The sequence below is a fragment of the Synchiropus splendidus genome, chromosome 14, assembly GCF_027744825.2.
Source record: "Synchiropus splendidus isolate RoL2022-P1 chromosome 14, RoL_Sspl_1.0, whole genome shotgun sequence".
Taxonomy (NCBI): domain Eukaryota; kingdom Metazoa; phylum Chordata; class Actinopteri; order Syngnathiformes; family Callionymidae; genus Synchiropus; species Synchiropus splendidus.
In genome coordinates, this window is record NC_071347.1 from 7,132,476 (window position 1) to 7,149,749 (window position 17,274).

At 41.2% G+C, this 17,274-nt stretch overlaps 1 protein-coding gene across 1 annotated transcript; it reads left to right on the forward strand.

The window, feature by feature from the left end:
• The first annotated feature begins 1,773 nt into the window (after positions 1-1,773).
• Positions 1,774-16,641, forward strand: hsp90b1 (heat shock protein 90, beta (grp94), member 1). The gene is made up of 28 exons (XM_053885234.1): positions 1,774-1,921; positions 2,269-2,371; positions 2,617-2,758; positions 2,835-2,951; positions 3,019-3,350; positions 3,425-3,536; positions 3,616-3,744; positions 3,912-4,028; positions 4,125-4,262; positions 4,822-4,899; positions 4,968-5,033; positions 5,111-5,380; positions 5,449-5,694; positions 5,788-5,924; positions 6,010-6,088; positions 6,194-6,349; positions 6,540-6,642; positions 8,179-8,478; positions 10,022-10,057; positions 11,035-11,087; positions 11,212-11,295; positions 11,459-11,565; positions 11,650-11,803; positions 13,617-13,718; positions 13,799-13,873; positions 14,014-14,082; positions 14,154-14,289; positions 15,466-16,641. The coding sequence occupies exons 1-28, from the start codon at positions 1,873-1,875 to the stop codon at positions 15,597-15,599; spliced, it is 3,624 nt and encodes a 1,207-aa protein (XP_053741209.1). The 5' UTR covers positions 1,774-1,872; the 3' UTR covers positions 15,600-16,641.
• Positions 16,642-17,274: the final 633 nt, after the last annotated feature.

The window sequence follows — 17,274 nt, forward strand, 5'->3', positions numbered from 1 at the left end:
AAGTGTTAAATCTTTTTGGGTTTTTTTTATGATGAGATTGTGGCATGGTCTTAGGGTATTGGTAATGATGCCACATAATAATAATAATAATAATAATAATAATAATAATAATAATAATAATAATAATAATAATAATAATAATAATAATCTATGTTGGCGTGTTGGGCCAGGGTGCCTCTCAGTCTGTACAAGTCAACAATCCTTGCTGCATACTCATGGAAAAGAAATAGTTTCAGCCCTAACCTCAATAATGTCTTCATTCATTGTTGATGAGTTTTAGTCGGTATTTGCCGATCATACATTTTAATAATCTAAATTAAAATCAATTAGAAGGAAATCATCAGATATCATTTGCTCTAATCTAATCAAACAAAATATACTCCAGATTTAATTTAATTCATTCCTTGCAACAGGCTCTGTACAACAGCGCTCTCTTGAGGATCAATGTTTGAAGTGCAGAAGACGGACGTTTAACTCCAAATTTTGTTGATTTGGAGTTTGATTATTTGCTTTATTTTCTTCTATTTTGATTCAACATACATTTTACTAATTTCAGGAGTGCACAGTATTTTACGTTTTTGTTCTCAGGACATGGACAGTCACGTGCAGTTGAGCCTCAGATTTACACGGTAAATACTCGGCATATCGCGATCACTGAAAAAACGAAAACAAAATCCTTAAAAATGATGTCCGACCATTCAAGATATCTCGTATATAATCTTACTGTGCCAACATGAACCAATAGATAGGACCAATAGATAGGAGATCAGTGCAACGTGTAGTTTCAAACAAAATCCGACTTAAATCAACACTATTATAATAAACTACTGTGACAGCCATGGCGACCAGATTTTCCTGAAAGAGGACAGGAAATCTTTCAATAGCGGTAAGCAAGATTGAGAGCTGAGGTTACTGCACTGCAACGGCAATCTGGTTGTATGAACAGTTTCAACATCAAACATCTATCAAAAAGTGGTGATCAGTTAGAATTTAGGTGTGTGTGTTGGCGGTGGTGGTGGGCAATCTATTCTTATGAGGACCAATTCTTGGCAAAACTCCGCCTTGTGAGGACAGTTTGCTTAGTCAGGTGCTTCGGGCCAAGTTTAAGCCTCAGTCTGAGGATGAGGACTAATTGGGTTTAAGTTTAGTTAAGAGTGATGGTTATGATGGAATATAAATTGTGTCTTGTTAATGTGACAAAACAGTACTACTAACTCACTACAATGTGACTATTATCTATTGAAACCTACTTCCTGTTGAAACAAAGTCTGAGTCCGGTTGTGCCATTTATGACTCACGCCTAAGTGCTTTTTCTTGGTGGAGAGCTGAATATAAATATAATATGGGATTGTTGTATTGGTTCCAATGACACAAAATGTATTTAGAGTACAATGCAGACAACGTGCTTTCTCTTGGCAGAGAGCTAAATATAAGCATAATATCAGATCGTTGTATTGGCTCCAATAACGCAAAATGGGATGTGTTTTAAATGCATTTAGAGTACAATGCAGACAAAGGGATGGTCTTGAAGAGGGCAATAAACCTCATGGCATGCAACAGCTCTAATATAACTTTTGGGGAAGTGATGTGTGCCTTCATTCTCGACTTCTGTTTCAGCCAATAGAGTCGGGCCACGATTTTAGGGTAACGACATATGTAGAACAATGTGATTGGGCTACGTCTCTCGTATACCCGTCGCTGATTGGTCAAAGGTTGTGCGTGGTGCGCTGCCATTGGTCAGACCTCTTAGATTTAGCAGCGTGGGTTCCTGCGGTGGGAGCGGTAGCCTGTCATTCTTCCCTGTGAGAGCGGTGCGGCGTGCACTGAACCCCGGCTTTTGTCTGAGGAGGCGAAGACTCTTTAGAGGCGAAAATGAAACGAGCCTGGGTCGTTGGCCTGCTGTTTGCGCTTTTGGCGTTTGGTGAGTGATATAACATCTTTATTGGTGCAGGTATTGTTCTACCGTGTAGCGCTAGCTTTCTAGCTAACGTCCAGTTGACTTTCTAGTCTTGCGGCTGTAAATGCCAATATAAATTAATAGTCTCTGTCATGTTATCTTCAATTGATACAGATGCTTATGCAGCTACGTTGTCTTTTATTTCTACTTTTCCTTCCACAACTTTCTAATGTCTTGATAGGAGCCTGTGCTAAGACTGCCCTGATTCAATCGTCTATAAAACCATCGGTTCTTCCGTCTTAGCTTTTATTCGACCGTTATATGGACATAGCATTTGGTTTAAGTCAACATCCTTTTTTCCCCCTCGGTAGCTGCTGTTAAAGCTGAGGATGAACTCGACGTGGATGGGACAGTCGACGAGGACATTGGCAAAAGCAGGGACGGCTCTAAAACGGACGATGAGGTGGTTCAAAGGTAAGTGTCGCTCATAACGTTGTGACCTGCTGTTGTCCTGCCAGAATTGTTGGACCTCTGTGGATAGAAGAGCAAGGTCAATATGACCTCCACTGTGGACAAATGGCAACTAATGCACACCAGCTGCTGTGATGCTGCAGCTGGAAGATTAGGACTTAATTTGAGCTAGTTTTGTGTTAGTGAGCAAGTGTTGGACCCGACTGCGAAGTCACTCTCTCATTGGTGTTCATCTTCTGTTTCTGCAGAGAAGAGGAGGCCATTCAACTGGATGGCTTGAATGCTGCCCAGATTAAGGAAATCAGAGAAAAGTCGGAGAAGCATGCCTTTCAGGCCGAGGTCAACCGTATGATGAAGCTGATTATTAACTCGCTTTACAAGAACAAGGAGGTAAGTGGTTAAATCACACTGCTTTGGTATGAAGATTTTGTCTTGGAGAGCTAAGTTTGTTGTTGTTTTGGAACAGATTTTCCTTAGGGAGCTGATTTCCAACGCTTCAGATGCCCTGGATAAGATCCGCCTCTTGTCACTCACCAACGAAGATGCAATGGCCAGCAACGAAGAGCTGACCATTAAAATTAAGGTGAGAGTTTTTGGTTCTGATTATGTTCATAACTGTATCGCTAACCCATTTTCATGGTCACCTACAGTCCGACAAGGAGAAGAACATGCTGCACATCACTGACACAGGTGTTGGAATGACCAAAGAGGAGCTGGTGAAGAACCTGGGTACCATTGCCAAATCGGGAACCAGCGAGTTCCTCAATAAGATGACAGACATGCAGTCGGACGATCAGTCCACTTCGGAGTTGATCGGCCAGTTTGGTGTGGGCTTCTACTCGGCTTTCCTTGTGGCAGACAAAGTCATTGTCACGTCCAAGCACAACAATGGCACTCAGCACATCTGGGAGTCTGACTCCAATCAGTTCTCAGTCATTGAGGACCCCCGTGGGGACACCCTTGGCAGAGGAACCACCATCACGTGAGTTTACATGACATCAGAATACGTTTTGCTCTATTCCATTCAAGTAACAATGTCAACTTCTGTGCTTTCAGTCTGGTCATGAAAGAAGAGGCATCTGATTACCTGGAGCTGGAGACCATCAAGAACCTTGTCAAGAAGTATTCCCAGTTCATCAACTTCCCCATCTACGTTTGGGCTAGCAAGGTATGTTTCCATAATATGTGCATTGTCTGACAAGGCTGCATTACATGACTGCTAAATGTTTATTTTGAATGTTCATCAGACTGAGACAGTTGAGGAGCCCATTGAAGATGATGCTGAGGCAGCAGAAGAGCCAGAGAAGGAGGCTGCTGAAGATGAGGCTGAGGTAGAGGAGGAGGAAGATGACAAAGACAAACCAAAGACCAAGAAGGTGGGAACATCTCACTGGAATATAGTTCAGTTTTTTCCCCCCATTTTTATGCCGTAATCTGATCTAAAAAAACTACTGTAGTATTTTTATGTGAGAGAGAAAACTCACTTCAATGATTCCCATCAAAGTTTTCTTTTGTACAACCTGACAGCGACTTTTGTTTGTAGGTTGAGAAGACTGTGTGGGACTGGGAGCTGATGAACGATATCAAGCCAATCTGGCAGAGACCAGCAAAGGAGGTTGAAGAAGATGAATACAAGGCTTTCTACAAAACCTTCTCTAAGGTTGGTACATTGCTGATTCGCTGTTCACTGCAGTATCTGATCTATGTGCCACTGACTCACTTGGGAATCTTTTTTTTTTTTTTTAAATCATCTCAGGATAGCGATGATCCTTTAGCCCACATTCACTTCACAGCTGAGGGTGAGGTTACCTTCAAGTCCATCCTGTTTGTGCCCACGTCTGCTCCTCGTGGACTCTTCGACGAATACGGATCCAAAAAGAACGACTACATCAAGGTTTGTTTTGTTTCAAACTCAATTCTCATTTTGTTGTAGAGGGTCTTTTTAATAGAATTTCTGAGTGGCATATGGACATTTCTTGACATGCGGTTGAATAGAATTGGTCCTAGTGAGAGGTCTTATCTTAAATATTCAATGGGGCATAGTCTTGTCTCATGATTTTGTCCCAGTTACACAAATGCAATGTTTATTTACATATGTACAGTCTCAAGGTTTAAGGCAGCCGCAGCTACCTGCTTCCTCCCTTCAATTGAACACCAATAACTACACTTTCAACTTATCTGAAGTTGTCACATTCCAGATGTTATTGCACATTATCTCTTGCAGTTAGTGATTTTGTTTTTCCACTTCATGGCTCTTTGTATGAAATTACTAGCTACACACTCCAGCACAACCTTGATTAAAAAAAAAAAAAAATCGCGGGAAGCCCTGAGTCTTGTGTTATTCCATTGTTTTTGCAACGTCAGACCCTGACTGTAGATGTTTGAAAGCAAAGCATTAGTATAGAAGCATTTCAAACAATGACATTCTAATTCCTTGTTCTCTGCCTTCACAGCTGTTTGTCCGACGAGTTTTCATCACTGATGACTTTAATGACATGATGCCCAAGTATTTGAACTTTGTCAAGGGAGTGGTGAGTTTTTGTTTTTCTCTTGAAATGAAAATAATGGATTATGTTTAACCTATCCCCCCCATGTTCAGGTTGATTCTGATGATCTTCCTTTGAACGTGTCAAGAGAAACTCTGCAGCAGCACAAACTGCTGAAGGTCAGTCTTCAAATATCGCTGTAATCTGTCTTTGTGTTGAAAAATATTTAGGCTTTTTTTTTCCCTCTTTTGGTCAGGTTATCCGCAAGAAACTTGTGCGCAAGACTCTCGACATGATCAAGAAGATTGCCGAGGAACAGTACAATGAGAAGTTCTGGAAAGAGTTCGGCACCAACATCAAGCTCGGTGTCATCGAGGATCACTCCAACAGGACCCGTTTGGCCAAGCTCCTCCGTTTCCAGACCTCCCACAGCGACACTGAGCTGTCTGGGCTCGAGCAGTACGTGGAGCGCATGAAGGAGAAGCAGGATAAGATCTACTTCATGGCTGGAACCAGCAGGAAGGAGGTGAGACATTGAAATTGTGAGAGGTGGAGAAGTGCTGTAGCAGTATTAATGTATGTAAATCCTTGCAGGCTGAGGCTTCTCCATTTGTGGAACGCCTGCTGAAGAAGGGCTACGAAGTGGTCTACCTGACAGAGCCTGTGGATGAGTACTGCATCCAGGCACTTCCAGAGTTTGATGGCAAACGCTTCCAGAACGTGGCAAAGGAGGGAGTCAAATTTGACGAGAGCGACAAGGCTAAAGAGAAGAGGGAGGCACTAGAGAAGGAGTATGAGCCCCTCACAACTTGGCTGAAGGACAAAGCTCTGAAGGACAAGGTACATTCATCTGGTCTCTGGCCTCTTGGTTTCATCTGTGGTTGTCAGTGTTTTTAATAAACTAACGTCGTATTTGCCATGTCATGACTACAGATCGAGAAAGCAGTGCTCTCTCAGAGGTTGACCAACTCCCCCTGTGCTCTGGTTGCCAGTCAGTACGGCTGGTCAGGAAACATGGAGAGGATCATGAAGGCTCAGGCCTACCAGACAGGAAAAGATATTTCAACAAAGTGAGTTTATTTCTGGCACTACAGCATGTGCTGCGAGATTTAATCCAGTGTACACGTTTATCTGACTGGAACACGTCTCTTTCAGTTACTATGCCAGCCAGAAGAAAACCTTAGAAATCAACCCCAAACATCCACTGGTTAAACAAATGCTCAAGCGAGTCAATGTGAGTATTCCTGAGTGATATTTGTTGAACATGTGCAATGTGATTTCCAAAGTGCTGTTTGTTCAATAAGCAGATTTAATAGTTCAATTGCTTCTGTTTACATAGGACGATGCTGAGGATCAGACTGCTGCCGATCTAGCCGAGATTCTGTTTGAGACGGCAACACTCCGTTCTGGATACCAGCTGGCTGATACAAAAGCTTATGGGGACCGGATAGAGCGCATGCTCCGACTCAGCATGAACGTTCCTCTGGACGAACAGGTGAAGTTGTCAATGGAGGGATTCAACATTCCTGTTTTTAATTTGGTAAAATAAAAATATGCAGTAAGCTTTTTTTTTTTTCTTGGCATTTTTTATGATCCAAGTTGGTGGAGCACTCTCGTTGTGTATCAAAGCATCAGTTTCTTTGCACTGTGTCCAGTAGATTTTAATCCATAAATTTGTCCCTCAGATTGAAGAAGAACCCGAGGAAGAGCCAGAAGAGGCAGCTGAGGAGGATGCTGCTGATGATGATGAAGAGGAAATTATCGATGAGGATAATGAAGAAACGGTGAGTCTGTTATACTGTGAAACTTTGAAGTCAGTTCCTGGCTAATGTCTTCTGTTTTCTCTTGCAGACAACCACAGACAAAGATGAGCTGTAAAAACACTGAATCATGAGTTTGTAACAAATGCGTCCATGAAGTTGATGTTATCTTGGGTTGGGGTTTTTTAAACAGCGCTTTGTTTATTTCGTTTTTTTTTTTTTTTTTTATTACATTCCTCATGACTGTAAATTTGTTAATATTTAACTGACCTGTCTATGGAAAGATGCGATCCTGTCTCTTGATCGAATAAATGTTTCCTGGAAAAAATAACATGTGTTTTAACTCGACTTTCTGACAAAGTGTTGAGGTTGAACATGACTCCAGGTCGGGAACACATGAAGCATTTGGCCTCCTTTGAAGTTAATCTATTCCTCTTCCAAACTTAAGCAGATGCTGAAATGTTTAAAATCATTTTCTTAAATACAATCTAATTCCATGAATATGACAAATGTGTACAATACCAGTAGATGGCCATCAGAAAGAATGCTGACCTCTAGATTTTATTACAGCCATCTCCGTGCTTCTTGAAGGTCCCCATAAATTCTTTTAAAAAATATCTTTTTGGATGGAGCCCACTCGACAGACCCAGGGCTTAACTTTTTACATATCAAACCATAATCCATCTTCACCTCCGGACCCCTTTGCAGTTCCTCCTGATGTCGACTGGCTGCCATTTAACCAAAGCATTTTAATTCATATATCTGAATTTCAAACGCTCTTATCCTTGATAGAGGACAGTATTTTTATTTGATATGTTCAAGATAAAGAAAAAAAAAGTTTATGCATTGCAATGTGCTCAAGCGGACAGCAGGTGGCCAGTCACGTGACCGGAAATGATTACAAAAGACAGGCGGCATCTTCCGATGGATGTTAAATCCGACCACTCACCCCGTCTTTCCCTCACTTGGGAACAAGATCCCCAGATTCTTAACGTCCTGCCTGGACAGAGCGGAATCTCGTTTCTGGCCGTTGTGCAGAACATAGAGGAGCTGATCCTCATCCTGGCAAACTGCAGGTCTCCGCCTGAAAAACAACGAACCACCATCAAAAGCACAACAATATTTATGATCGACGTTTGGCCGTGCGTGATTCGACATGAAACCATGGTCCGTGACTTGCTCGAATTCAGAGCCGCCGTCGTGTTCTTGCAGTGCAGTGACATTAGTCACTCGCTCGCTGGCGCGTCACTCTTTCTGTTTCCCATCATTTGTATTTGGCGACCGCTCTGTGGCTCCACTGCTGCTGCTCATACGCAATCTCTGGATAGGTGGTTGCCATGGAAACGCGGGTCACATGCGTGGGTTTCCTGTAGCCAGAAGCAGCAGAAGATGCTTGGACTAAAAACCCAGAGCCATTTTCATTGAAGAAAGCCAGTCGGAGCGGTGGCTGCTTTGCTGGCGGCCACTTTGCATCACGCCGATCACAGGACTTATATTTAAAACCCCGTCTACATCTAACGGACCTCGTCCTTCAGGTTTCGTTTTTTTTTTAAAGAACACGCAGGCGGCTTTGTCCTCATCCATAGATTGACAACAGGAATGAGTATAGAAATCCCTGAAGGACTGACGGAGCTGTTGCAGAGCTTTACCGTGGAAGTGTTGAGGAATCAGCCCAGGGATCTGCTCGAGTTCGCCCTGCAGTATTTCACCCAGCTGAAGGACAGCGAGAGCACCGAGGCCTCCTTTGGCAATGAGCAGAATTCCGCCCAAAGACCCGGGAAAGCGGTCATTTTCCTGGACGAGGCCATGCAGATCGACTCGGAGAACGGAGAGGAGGATGACGACGATGACGACGAGTTCTTAGGTAGACATGATATCTGACGTTTTATGATGGAACTGTGGATTTTTTGTTGACGTGGTTCTGTGTGTATGGACGCTCCATCCACCGCCACTGCTGTCATTCACCGTCCATGGTCACACAGATGCTTTTACAAGCGTCTTTATCTCCCTCAATAAAAGCTCAATTGAAACATATTTTCTGCCCCAATTCAACAGGATGCTCTTATTCCAGGCCTGACACAGGCCGGTGTTGCTTCCTTTATAAACACATCGGTTTGTCTCGCACTTGTGTGATTGAAACATCGCATGTGACGGTGATAGAGTGAGGTGCCTGTGTAACCCCGGGTCAGGGCTTTTGCAACAGTAGCAGGATTTTGGTGCAGTAAGTAGCATAGCAACACAGGGCTCTGACACAGCATCTCAATGAGGAGCCCGGTTCTGCCAGGATGGCTGCAGTGCTCACGGGAGGACATTAGAGCTCGTCCAATCGTGTTCAGATGCTTCAGGATCAACACAATTAAGAAAAGTCCCGCAGTTGCTAGGCTCTTCATGGATGCAACATCCTGCCCTGGGTATCTTTTATTCCACTGCCATGGACCTCACTGTCATGTGAAGCCAAGCACATGAAAGCAGCTGGAGGCCGTGAGGGTCAGCTCTCAAATAAAAAGTTATTTCTTTATTGCTACATTGTTGATCGGATTAACCAGCTTCAGGATTGAGGATGAATGACTGAGTTAAAGGCGAGAGTTTCGGGCTGTTTTTTTAAAAGGCTTGTTAGAAGGTCAGATCTTAGTAGTAGTATTTATTGTCATATATTGTGAGCAAATAATATGATCAATAGTAGCTGTGTTTTACTTTTTCAAATGCAATGAAATGTCCTTTGTTGTTGCTAGATGACCAGCTTCCTTAAGGAATCCTAATCTTGTAAAAGCTTGTACAACTGCTGCTGCTCTACCCCGAGTCTCTGTTTGATGACTGTTTGAAAGACCCACCTCAATGGCTTGTATTTGTGGTTTAACCTTCTCAGTTATGGTTTGGAAACAAATGCCACCAGAGTGATATTCCTCGATGTCCACTGGATAACTCAACTTTGTGTACGTAAACATGAAGTACATAATAGCTCTGCCATATAGCCACATTATACCTCAAAAATATCACAACTCAGCCATCATTCGCTTCACAATATCCTCTTACTGTATCACTGGTCATCAAGCAGAAAAGCCTGAAAAAAAAAAACGTGTGGATTCAAGAACCCGCAAGTGTGAATGCTTTCCTGTCATGTAATGCATGTGAACGCTGCCCACTTCCCTGTTGATGATGTGACAATTGTCAGTTCACACTCCCATCGACACCTCTTGTGGATTTAACCACAAATGCTCAGTATTAATTATTATTTTTGTCTGTATGAGAAACACTAAGTGCTCAAACGATCCAAGGCTGGACACTCTATGTGACGTTTACATGAGTAACTTTCTCATTATTAAACCAAAAACGTGAATGACTGAAGCACCATGCTGCCGATGCTCTGAGGTTCGTTCTTGTTGATGTGTACCTTCTTGCTTTTGCAGCCCCGGTTATCAACAGATACATCAGAAGGGCATCTGGTGAGTTTGACTTTTCTGAGATTCTAAATCTAGGACAGATGAAGTGAATTATATATGAGAAGGAAAACTGTCTCATCTAAACCCAGTTCATTACACTGAAAATTATATGTTATGAGTCTGTGTTTTGCTACATAACTCTATGGTTAGGAAAACAAATATTGAGCATGAAATATGCACATAAATAATATTTCAAATATTACTTTCTTTGTTATATTCATTTACAGAATAATATGAGAGAGAACGAAAAATATAGTTGTGCATAACTGACTTATTTTTGGAACTGCTCAGAGAGCATAGACCTTGAGCTCCTCCTCTTCCGTATTGTGATTTTCAAATGAAGTGATTTGGCCCATAGGGGGCAGTGATGCCCTGAACTCGCTTTAGCAACCGAGATACGTTGAGAATGAAGAAGAATAGCATCAACAGTGTGGCGATGCCTTCAAAAGAGCCATGGGTCCAGACGGTCATTTTGAACAACACCAATATTTGTTCCTTGTGCCACTATCAATATTCTTGCAATTTTCATTTAAATGTGTCCAATTATTATTTATTTATTTTCGCTTGCAGCATGATAAACACTATAATAACCTTCTCCTTGGTGGGGATAATAGTTAAAGGACCAGATTAATGACAGAAACAAGTGTAACAATATTGTTTTAAAATACAAAATAGAATAAGATAGATTTATCAATAATGAATGACACAAATTTGCAGAGAGCATAGCTGAAAGATTTTTTAAATGGCATTCAAGCTGGATTAATTTAGCAATAACCGATGAATAAATTGACGTTTACCATGTGGTTTGCAAGTATGTCCTTGCTTGATGCACAAAACCCGGTGCGCCTGAGTAATCAGTGGCTTTTAACCCAAGGCTGAGCATGTTTTATAGAAAAGGAATGCACAATGTTATGCGCAGGAAAGTGGAAGTGTCTTTCTTTAAAAGAGGCCTGACACGTTGATCTCTGCCTCTTCTACAGTGTGTGCGGAAGCCTTCAATCCTGATGAAGATGATGAAGACAAAGAGCCTAGAGTAAACCCTGAATTTGTTCAAAACTCTTCCCACTCGAGCCTTTTTCCGTCCACGGATTTGTAACCGTCTTATGCAAAGCTTCTGCTGCCTTCCATCGACCTAACAAGAATATTTCCTCATGTAGGTCACCCACCCAAAAACAGATGAGCAGAGGCAGAGGCTACAGGAAGCATGCAGGGACATTCTTCTTTTCAAGAATCTTGATCCGGTAAGTAGGTTATTCTATAAATTAGTGCAGGGCCATCGGGTTCCCCTGGCTACACGAGAAACTGGGAGTCATGAGAAGGACATTATTTTTTATACAGTCAACGTTAATAATAATAATAAATTGATTGCTGTCATACTTTTATTTTTGAATTCATATCATGCAGGAGGAGATGTCCCAGGTGCTGGATGCCATGTTTGAGAAGTTCTGCATAGAAGAAGAACACATTATAGATCAGGACGACGATGGAGATAATTTCTACGTCATAGAAAGGTTCGGCGAACATCATCGATAACGTCTGCTGCGTTAAATCTCACCAGACTTCCTCATTCTGATTATAATTCTATTTTAATCCAGTGGGACTTTCAACATCTTCATGAGTGCTGAAGGCACAGAGAAGCTGGTCGGTTGCTACGACAACAGAGGAAGCTTCGGAGAGTTAGCCTTGATGTACAACACCCCGAGGGCAGCAACCATAGTGGCGACCTCGTCCGGCGCCCTCTGGTGTCTAGTGAGTAAACAAGCAGGCGAGAACATGGTCGGTCAACTGTATTACAATTGGATTTCGCGTTCATAAGCCGTTTAGTGGCTATGAAACAGAGGATCTTATTTCGGTGTCCTGTTATTACCTCTGGGTCGGTTGTTTATATTGAACATATTATCAGGTTGGCAGATGATCACTAGTGTGCTGAGTGTGAGTGTATCGATGTACTGCCAAGAACACATTCCTTCTTAGAACTCTCTCATTTTTAAATCTAGTTAGTATGAATGTTGAATGTTGTTAAGGATATTTGGTCTCTGTTGAGGTCACGCCTGCAGTTCCTGCAGCAAGTGTGTTATTAGATGAGTATCACTGAGGGATGTTGGTAATACTATTGCTGAAAAATGTCGACTGGGAGGAGTCAAAACCACCATCACATGCTCGTGAGGTTGCTTCAGATACAGGTTATCACTACCTCACATTAGAGCCAGTGAGAGCTAACCTTATGTTCACACTGGCTTAGTATGAGCTGGGACCTTTTATGGAAGGTGAAACTCCCAGTGATGTTTACTTAGTACATCGTGCAGTAAAGGTTGCTTTCGGACGGGATTGACGCTCTTTACTTTACTTCATGTCCCCAGGTGAAACTATTTCAAACTGAACAGAGCTCCATCCTCCCTGGTCATCTGTGGTCTTTGTGTGGGTGTTGAATTTCAAGCAGTTTATGATGATGTTTCACTCTTGGTAATTTTATAGGTCTGTAAAGTTGTCATGCTAGTGTGGTACTGCATCTTTGTCTTTATTTTGTCCATCACCACGTTCTCATTTAGTCTCTGTCATCATGAAGGTTTGGGTTGTGACATCACATTGTATAATGAGGAGCCCCTGGAATGGAGCACTGGAGCGCAAAAATGTTCATACATGATTTATCACGCTCTATTTGGCCCGTTTAAATACATATATTTTCAATACGATGAAAATAGAACCCCCATGCCTTATTTTGAAAAGCAACTGCGGCTGACTGACAATATTTTTGTTTGTCTAAAGCAGCTACATACGGAGGTTGTGTGTCTTCACCTCAACCTAACTCATCATTTTCAAAACATCCTTCCCTCTACATCCCAGCCACAGATGCTGCTGAGAGTACTTTGGTTCTGTGACGCACTTTGTATATTAATGAGTTGGGAAGGTTCATGTCCTCGAAGTACGGCGGCTAACAAGCTGTTATGTCACGGGAACACAGACTGTGCAGGTTACTGCTGTTTTTTTCCACAGATAGTTGTTGTGTGTTTGAGTGAACCAGCGGCAGTCTGGAACAGTCTGAAGCAGACGGCCTCAAATATCAAATATTTGAGGAGGAACACCCATACGGCTGAAGTGCCACTGAGCAAACAAATCTCAAAATACTAAGAGACTAAGGACAAACATGAGTTATTGTACACTGTATATATTGCAATGTAAAGAGGCGGTTCACTTTGTTTTCTGGCTCACTCTTTTGCTTTACTGTTGTCTGTCTAAAATTCAACTTATTTGTGAATAATAATCAATATGCTTATCTGCCTTCTGTAGGTCTTTGATCATCAGGTTTACTCATTACATAAATATTAAACATACGAAATAGTTGAATCAGTTACGAGTCTCCCACACATCACTCATCTCCCAATGATATTTACTTTGGTATCCAGACTTTTGCCTTTGCCTGTAGTGTCAACCGTTGCAGTGCATTATGGAATTTGTCGGAGTGCCACTGTTTTGATATTTTCTGTGTGTCAGATCTGAAATAGACTTGCCTGAAGTAGGTTTTGTAATCTCCCCTATAGATATATTTGTTCTTCTCTTCTAGGATCGTCTGACCTTCAGGAGGATAATCGTAAAAAACAACGCCAAGAAGAGGAGGCTGTATGAAGCTTTCATTGAAACTCTTCCCCTGCTGACATCTCTAGAGGTGCATATCCTTTTCTTCGTGTTGATAAGACACAGGTTAGGTGTTACTGCTGTCTAAATCCCCTTTGCTTTTACCTACAGCTTTCAGAGAGAATGAAAGTTGTGGACGTCATATCCACCAGAGTGTATAGCGATGCTCAGCAAATCATTGCTCAGGTAAACTAACGTCATCTTTTCTTCATTCTTACATTATTGCGAGTTATTTTTAACCTGTGGACACGAGTAGAATGTTATGAAGCTCCCACCGATGAAAAGTCATTTCAGGTTAATTCTTCCTTTGAATGTTTGTGTAACAGGGGGATTTAGCCGACTGCTTCTACATTGTTGAGTCTGGTCAAGTTAGAATCACCATAAAGAGAAGCAGGGTGAGTCTCACTGCTTCTGGTCGTGGTGATGCTTATGTATCTGATGTTGCGTGTTTGCTGTTTGTTCCTAGACAAAAAAGGACCAGGAGGATGAAGAGGTGGAAATTGCAAGATGCTCCAGGGGGCAGTATTTTGGGGAGTTGGCGCTGGTCACAAACAAGCCCAGAGCTGCTTCAGCGTACGCCGTGGGAAGTGTCAAGTGCTTAGGTATTCAGTCCAGAATAATGCGTTGTTGTGTTTCGATCAGCTATTTATGGCAAGATATTTGGGGTGCAATTATTGCTGCAGCTCCAGCACAGGCCGAGTCTCAGCTCGAGACCCTTGAGATGGGTTGTTTACCTTTCTGAAGGTGCTCATCATGTGTGACTCTTCAAGCTTGTTCAAATACTCCAAAAGAAGTGCAGTCAACAAAGTGTTAAATAAGCCAGGTCCCGTGAGAGCTGCACTGTTCTCCCTCTGGCTTGAATAACAACATTTATGGAACATTGTCCCTGATTTATTTTGATGACTTGCCCAACAACAACATGGTCAACCGAAGTCACCGAAGTCACACATTATTTAATTCAACATTCATCACATACATATCTCTCTATTTTTGGAACCTAAAAATGTCACAACACACTGATCCTTTTTAGATTCATAAAAAAGAACAACCCCATACATTATGGCGTTGAAGTAAATTACCAGTTATTCTTGTTTATTTACACCAGCTAGGTATGCATGCTATTTTCTGTGATATAAGAGTGATATAAAAAGTACTAATTGAATGAGTGTTGTGCTAGAGTTGGTTTGGAGTGTGTACATTTCGTCATGTTTCTTTATTCTTATCTCTCTTTAGAATTTTTATTTTAGTTTGTGAAACCAAAACGTCTCGCTAATGGGCTTGTCTTTTTGAAATTTATATTTGTAAACAATTGAGTCCAGTGTTTCATGAATCAGGCATGTTTTGCCTACATTATTATTATTATGATTATTATTATTGTTGTTGTTGTTATTTACTACATATTGTCTCCTATAGATATTGCCCCTTTGCCCCGATTTTATTTTTCCGATGTCCTCTATAATCTGACTCATTGGGTTGCAGATTATTTTCAGGGTATTGAGTTCAGGGTTTAGTCAGCATATTTTTCCTGTAGTAATTATACTTTTTCATATAATTTTTCTGTATTTTTCTCTTGAAATTTTTGCTTTACATGAGAAAAAATGTTTTATTCCGGTACTCCTCTCCTATTAGCTGTCCACGTGGTGAAAGTATAATTGTGTATGTTTTTTTCTTATTCTCCTTCTTGTTCATCCTTTTCATCTGTTAAAATTATGTAACCCTGGAGGAGTGAACCACCACTGGAATATCCTGTGATTATTGTGTTCATTTGTGTTCCCCAGTCATGGACGTCAAAGCCTTTGAGAGATTGCTGGGACCCTGCATGGACATCATGAAGAGAAACATCGCCAATTACGAGGAGCAGCTGGTGACGCTGTTCGGAAGAAGCATTGAGATTGAGCAACGCAGTGCATGAGATAAACGCCATGGACCATAAATTGTTGGATAAGATAAAAGGGTTTTTTTTTCTTTCCCCTGTAACCACTTATATAGCTTTTTTCTTACAAAAATGTGAACATACATTGTAACATTAGTGTGCCGGGTACATCATTCCGATTAAGTCAGTTTACTACATGAAACATTTTGCCACAGAGTGTTATGAGTGCAGTAAAGAAAGCCAAAGCAGAGTTGCTAAAAGCTTGATAATTTAGATTCCTCGACCCCGTCACCTTAATATGTACGTGTGCATTTTACCTGTAAGTGTCTGACTTTTGTATATTGAACATTTATTTTCACATTTTCAGTGTTCTAGTTAACCCACAGTATTAATAGTCTCGTGAGTAGTTATGTCACTTCTGTCACCGGCAGGAACACTTCCTTTGGCATCAACAGTACGTGTGCCCCGACTTGAAAATAAACATGGTTTTGATTGGAATCCATCACACGTTTCATCTCTACTGAATGTAGATTTCAACACTTATTTTCATGATGTGAAAGTTGCTCTTAAGAATACATAACTCAGCGTGTCATTGTTGGTAAACGTGTGGCTCTTAGCCTGGCACTATGCTTTCGCAAAAACGCAAGGAAAAAAACATTTCAGAGAGATAGTTGATAGTTTTGTAAGAAAACACGTGGTGTGCAAACTCATTGTATTTCAAGCTCTTCTCACTTTTGATGGGCTTAATCCACCTGTGGTTAGTTTAACAATTTCTCAACACTTACTTTGCCTTTTTTTTGTACTGTTTAATTTGCATTCACAAAGCAGTCCATTATTGCTGTCTACCTCTACCAACAATGGCTACCGTGTGAAAGCATTCATCCTCTATTCCCCCTTTTGATCAGGAAAGGGAATTAAAGTTGTCTGTAAATGGTTTGTGGCCGCAGCTGAGAACATTTTAACATTTATTTCATGTTTAAGATATACATGACTTGATTTGTGCAGGTAGTTATGGTCATTCTTTGGAAGTCAACTCACATACTAGGGGCTGGAAATACTGTATGTTCCAATTTTCATGTCAATAAAGAACATTTTTATACTATCATTGTCTGGTGTTGTGATGTTTGGACCTTGTTCAATGTTTTCACAGATGGACACAGTTGAAATTGATGTTGACAAAACGCAAAACAAGTGGCAAACATACGGTCGAAAAACTTTAGCTCAGATTCCCAGGTGTGAAACTCACTCACTCACTCACTCAAGGGGCCAACAGTTGAATCCACAAAAATTCCATGTATTAAAGAGCCATTAATTCAGAGCAGATCTCAATGGCTCATCTTTTTTACTGTTGTTTTTCATCAGCATATTTTCCTGTCAATATTTATGAGTCCCACTTGTCAAAGAGACAAACTTGAAACACTGTATCTTCATTTTGACATAGACTGGAGATGATCTAGTTTGGCAGCAGAACCCTGTTGACAATGGGATTGCATTGCTGTGCTATGGTAAAAGTTACATTTATTGTACATTAAATACTCAATGTTGCTTTGCCTTGTAACATAAGGACTTTTAATATATGTATTTAAGTCTCTTGCTGACACCATAAAATGACTTGGCAAGACAGATTTAGCTCCTGGGCTTTGAGTTTTTATAGCAAGGCAAAGCAAGTTATAGATGTTTGCAGTCAGCTAAGCATGACGGATCTATTCATTTA

Coding starts and splice junctions, on each gene's coding strand:
- hsp90b1 (XM_053885234.1), top strand. CDS start 1,873: ATGAAACGAGCCTGGGTCGTTGGCCTGCTGTTTGCGCTTTTGGCGTTT. Junction 3,537..3,615: donor TCTACGTTTGGGCTAGCAAG/GTATGTTTCCAT, acceptor AATGTTCATCAG/ACTGAGACAGTTGAGGAGCC. Junction 6,643..8,178: donor GGATAATGAAGAAACGGTGA/GTCTGTTATACT, acceptor AAGAACACGCAG/GCGGCTTTGTCCTCATCCAT.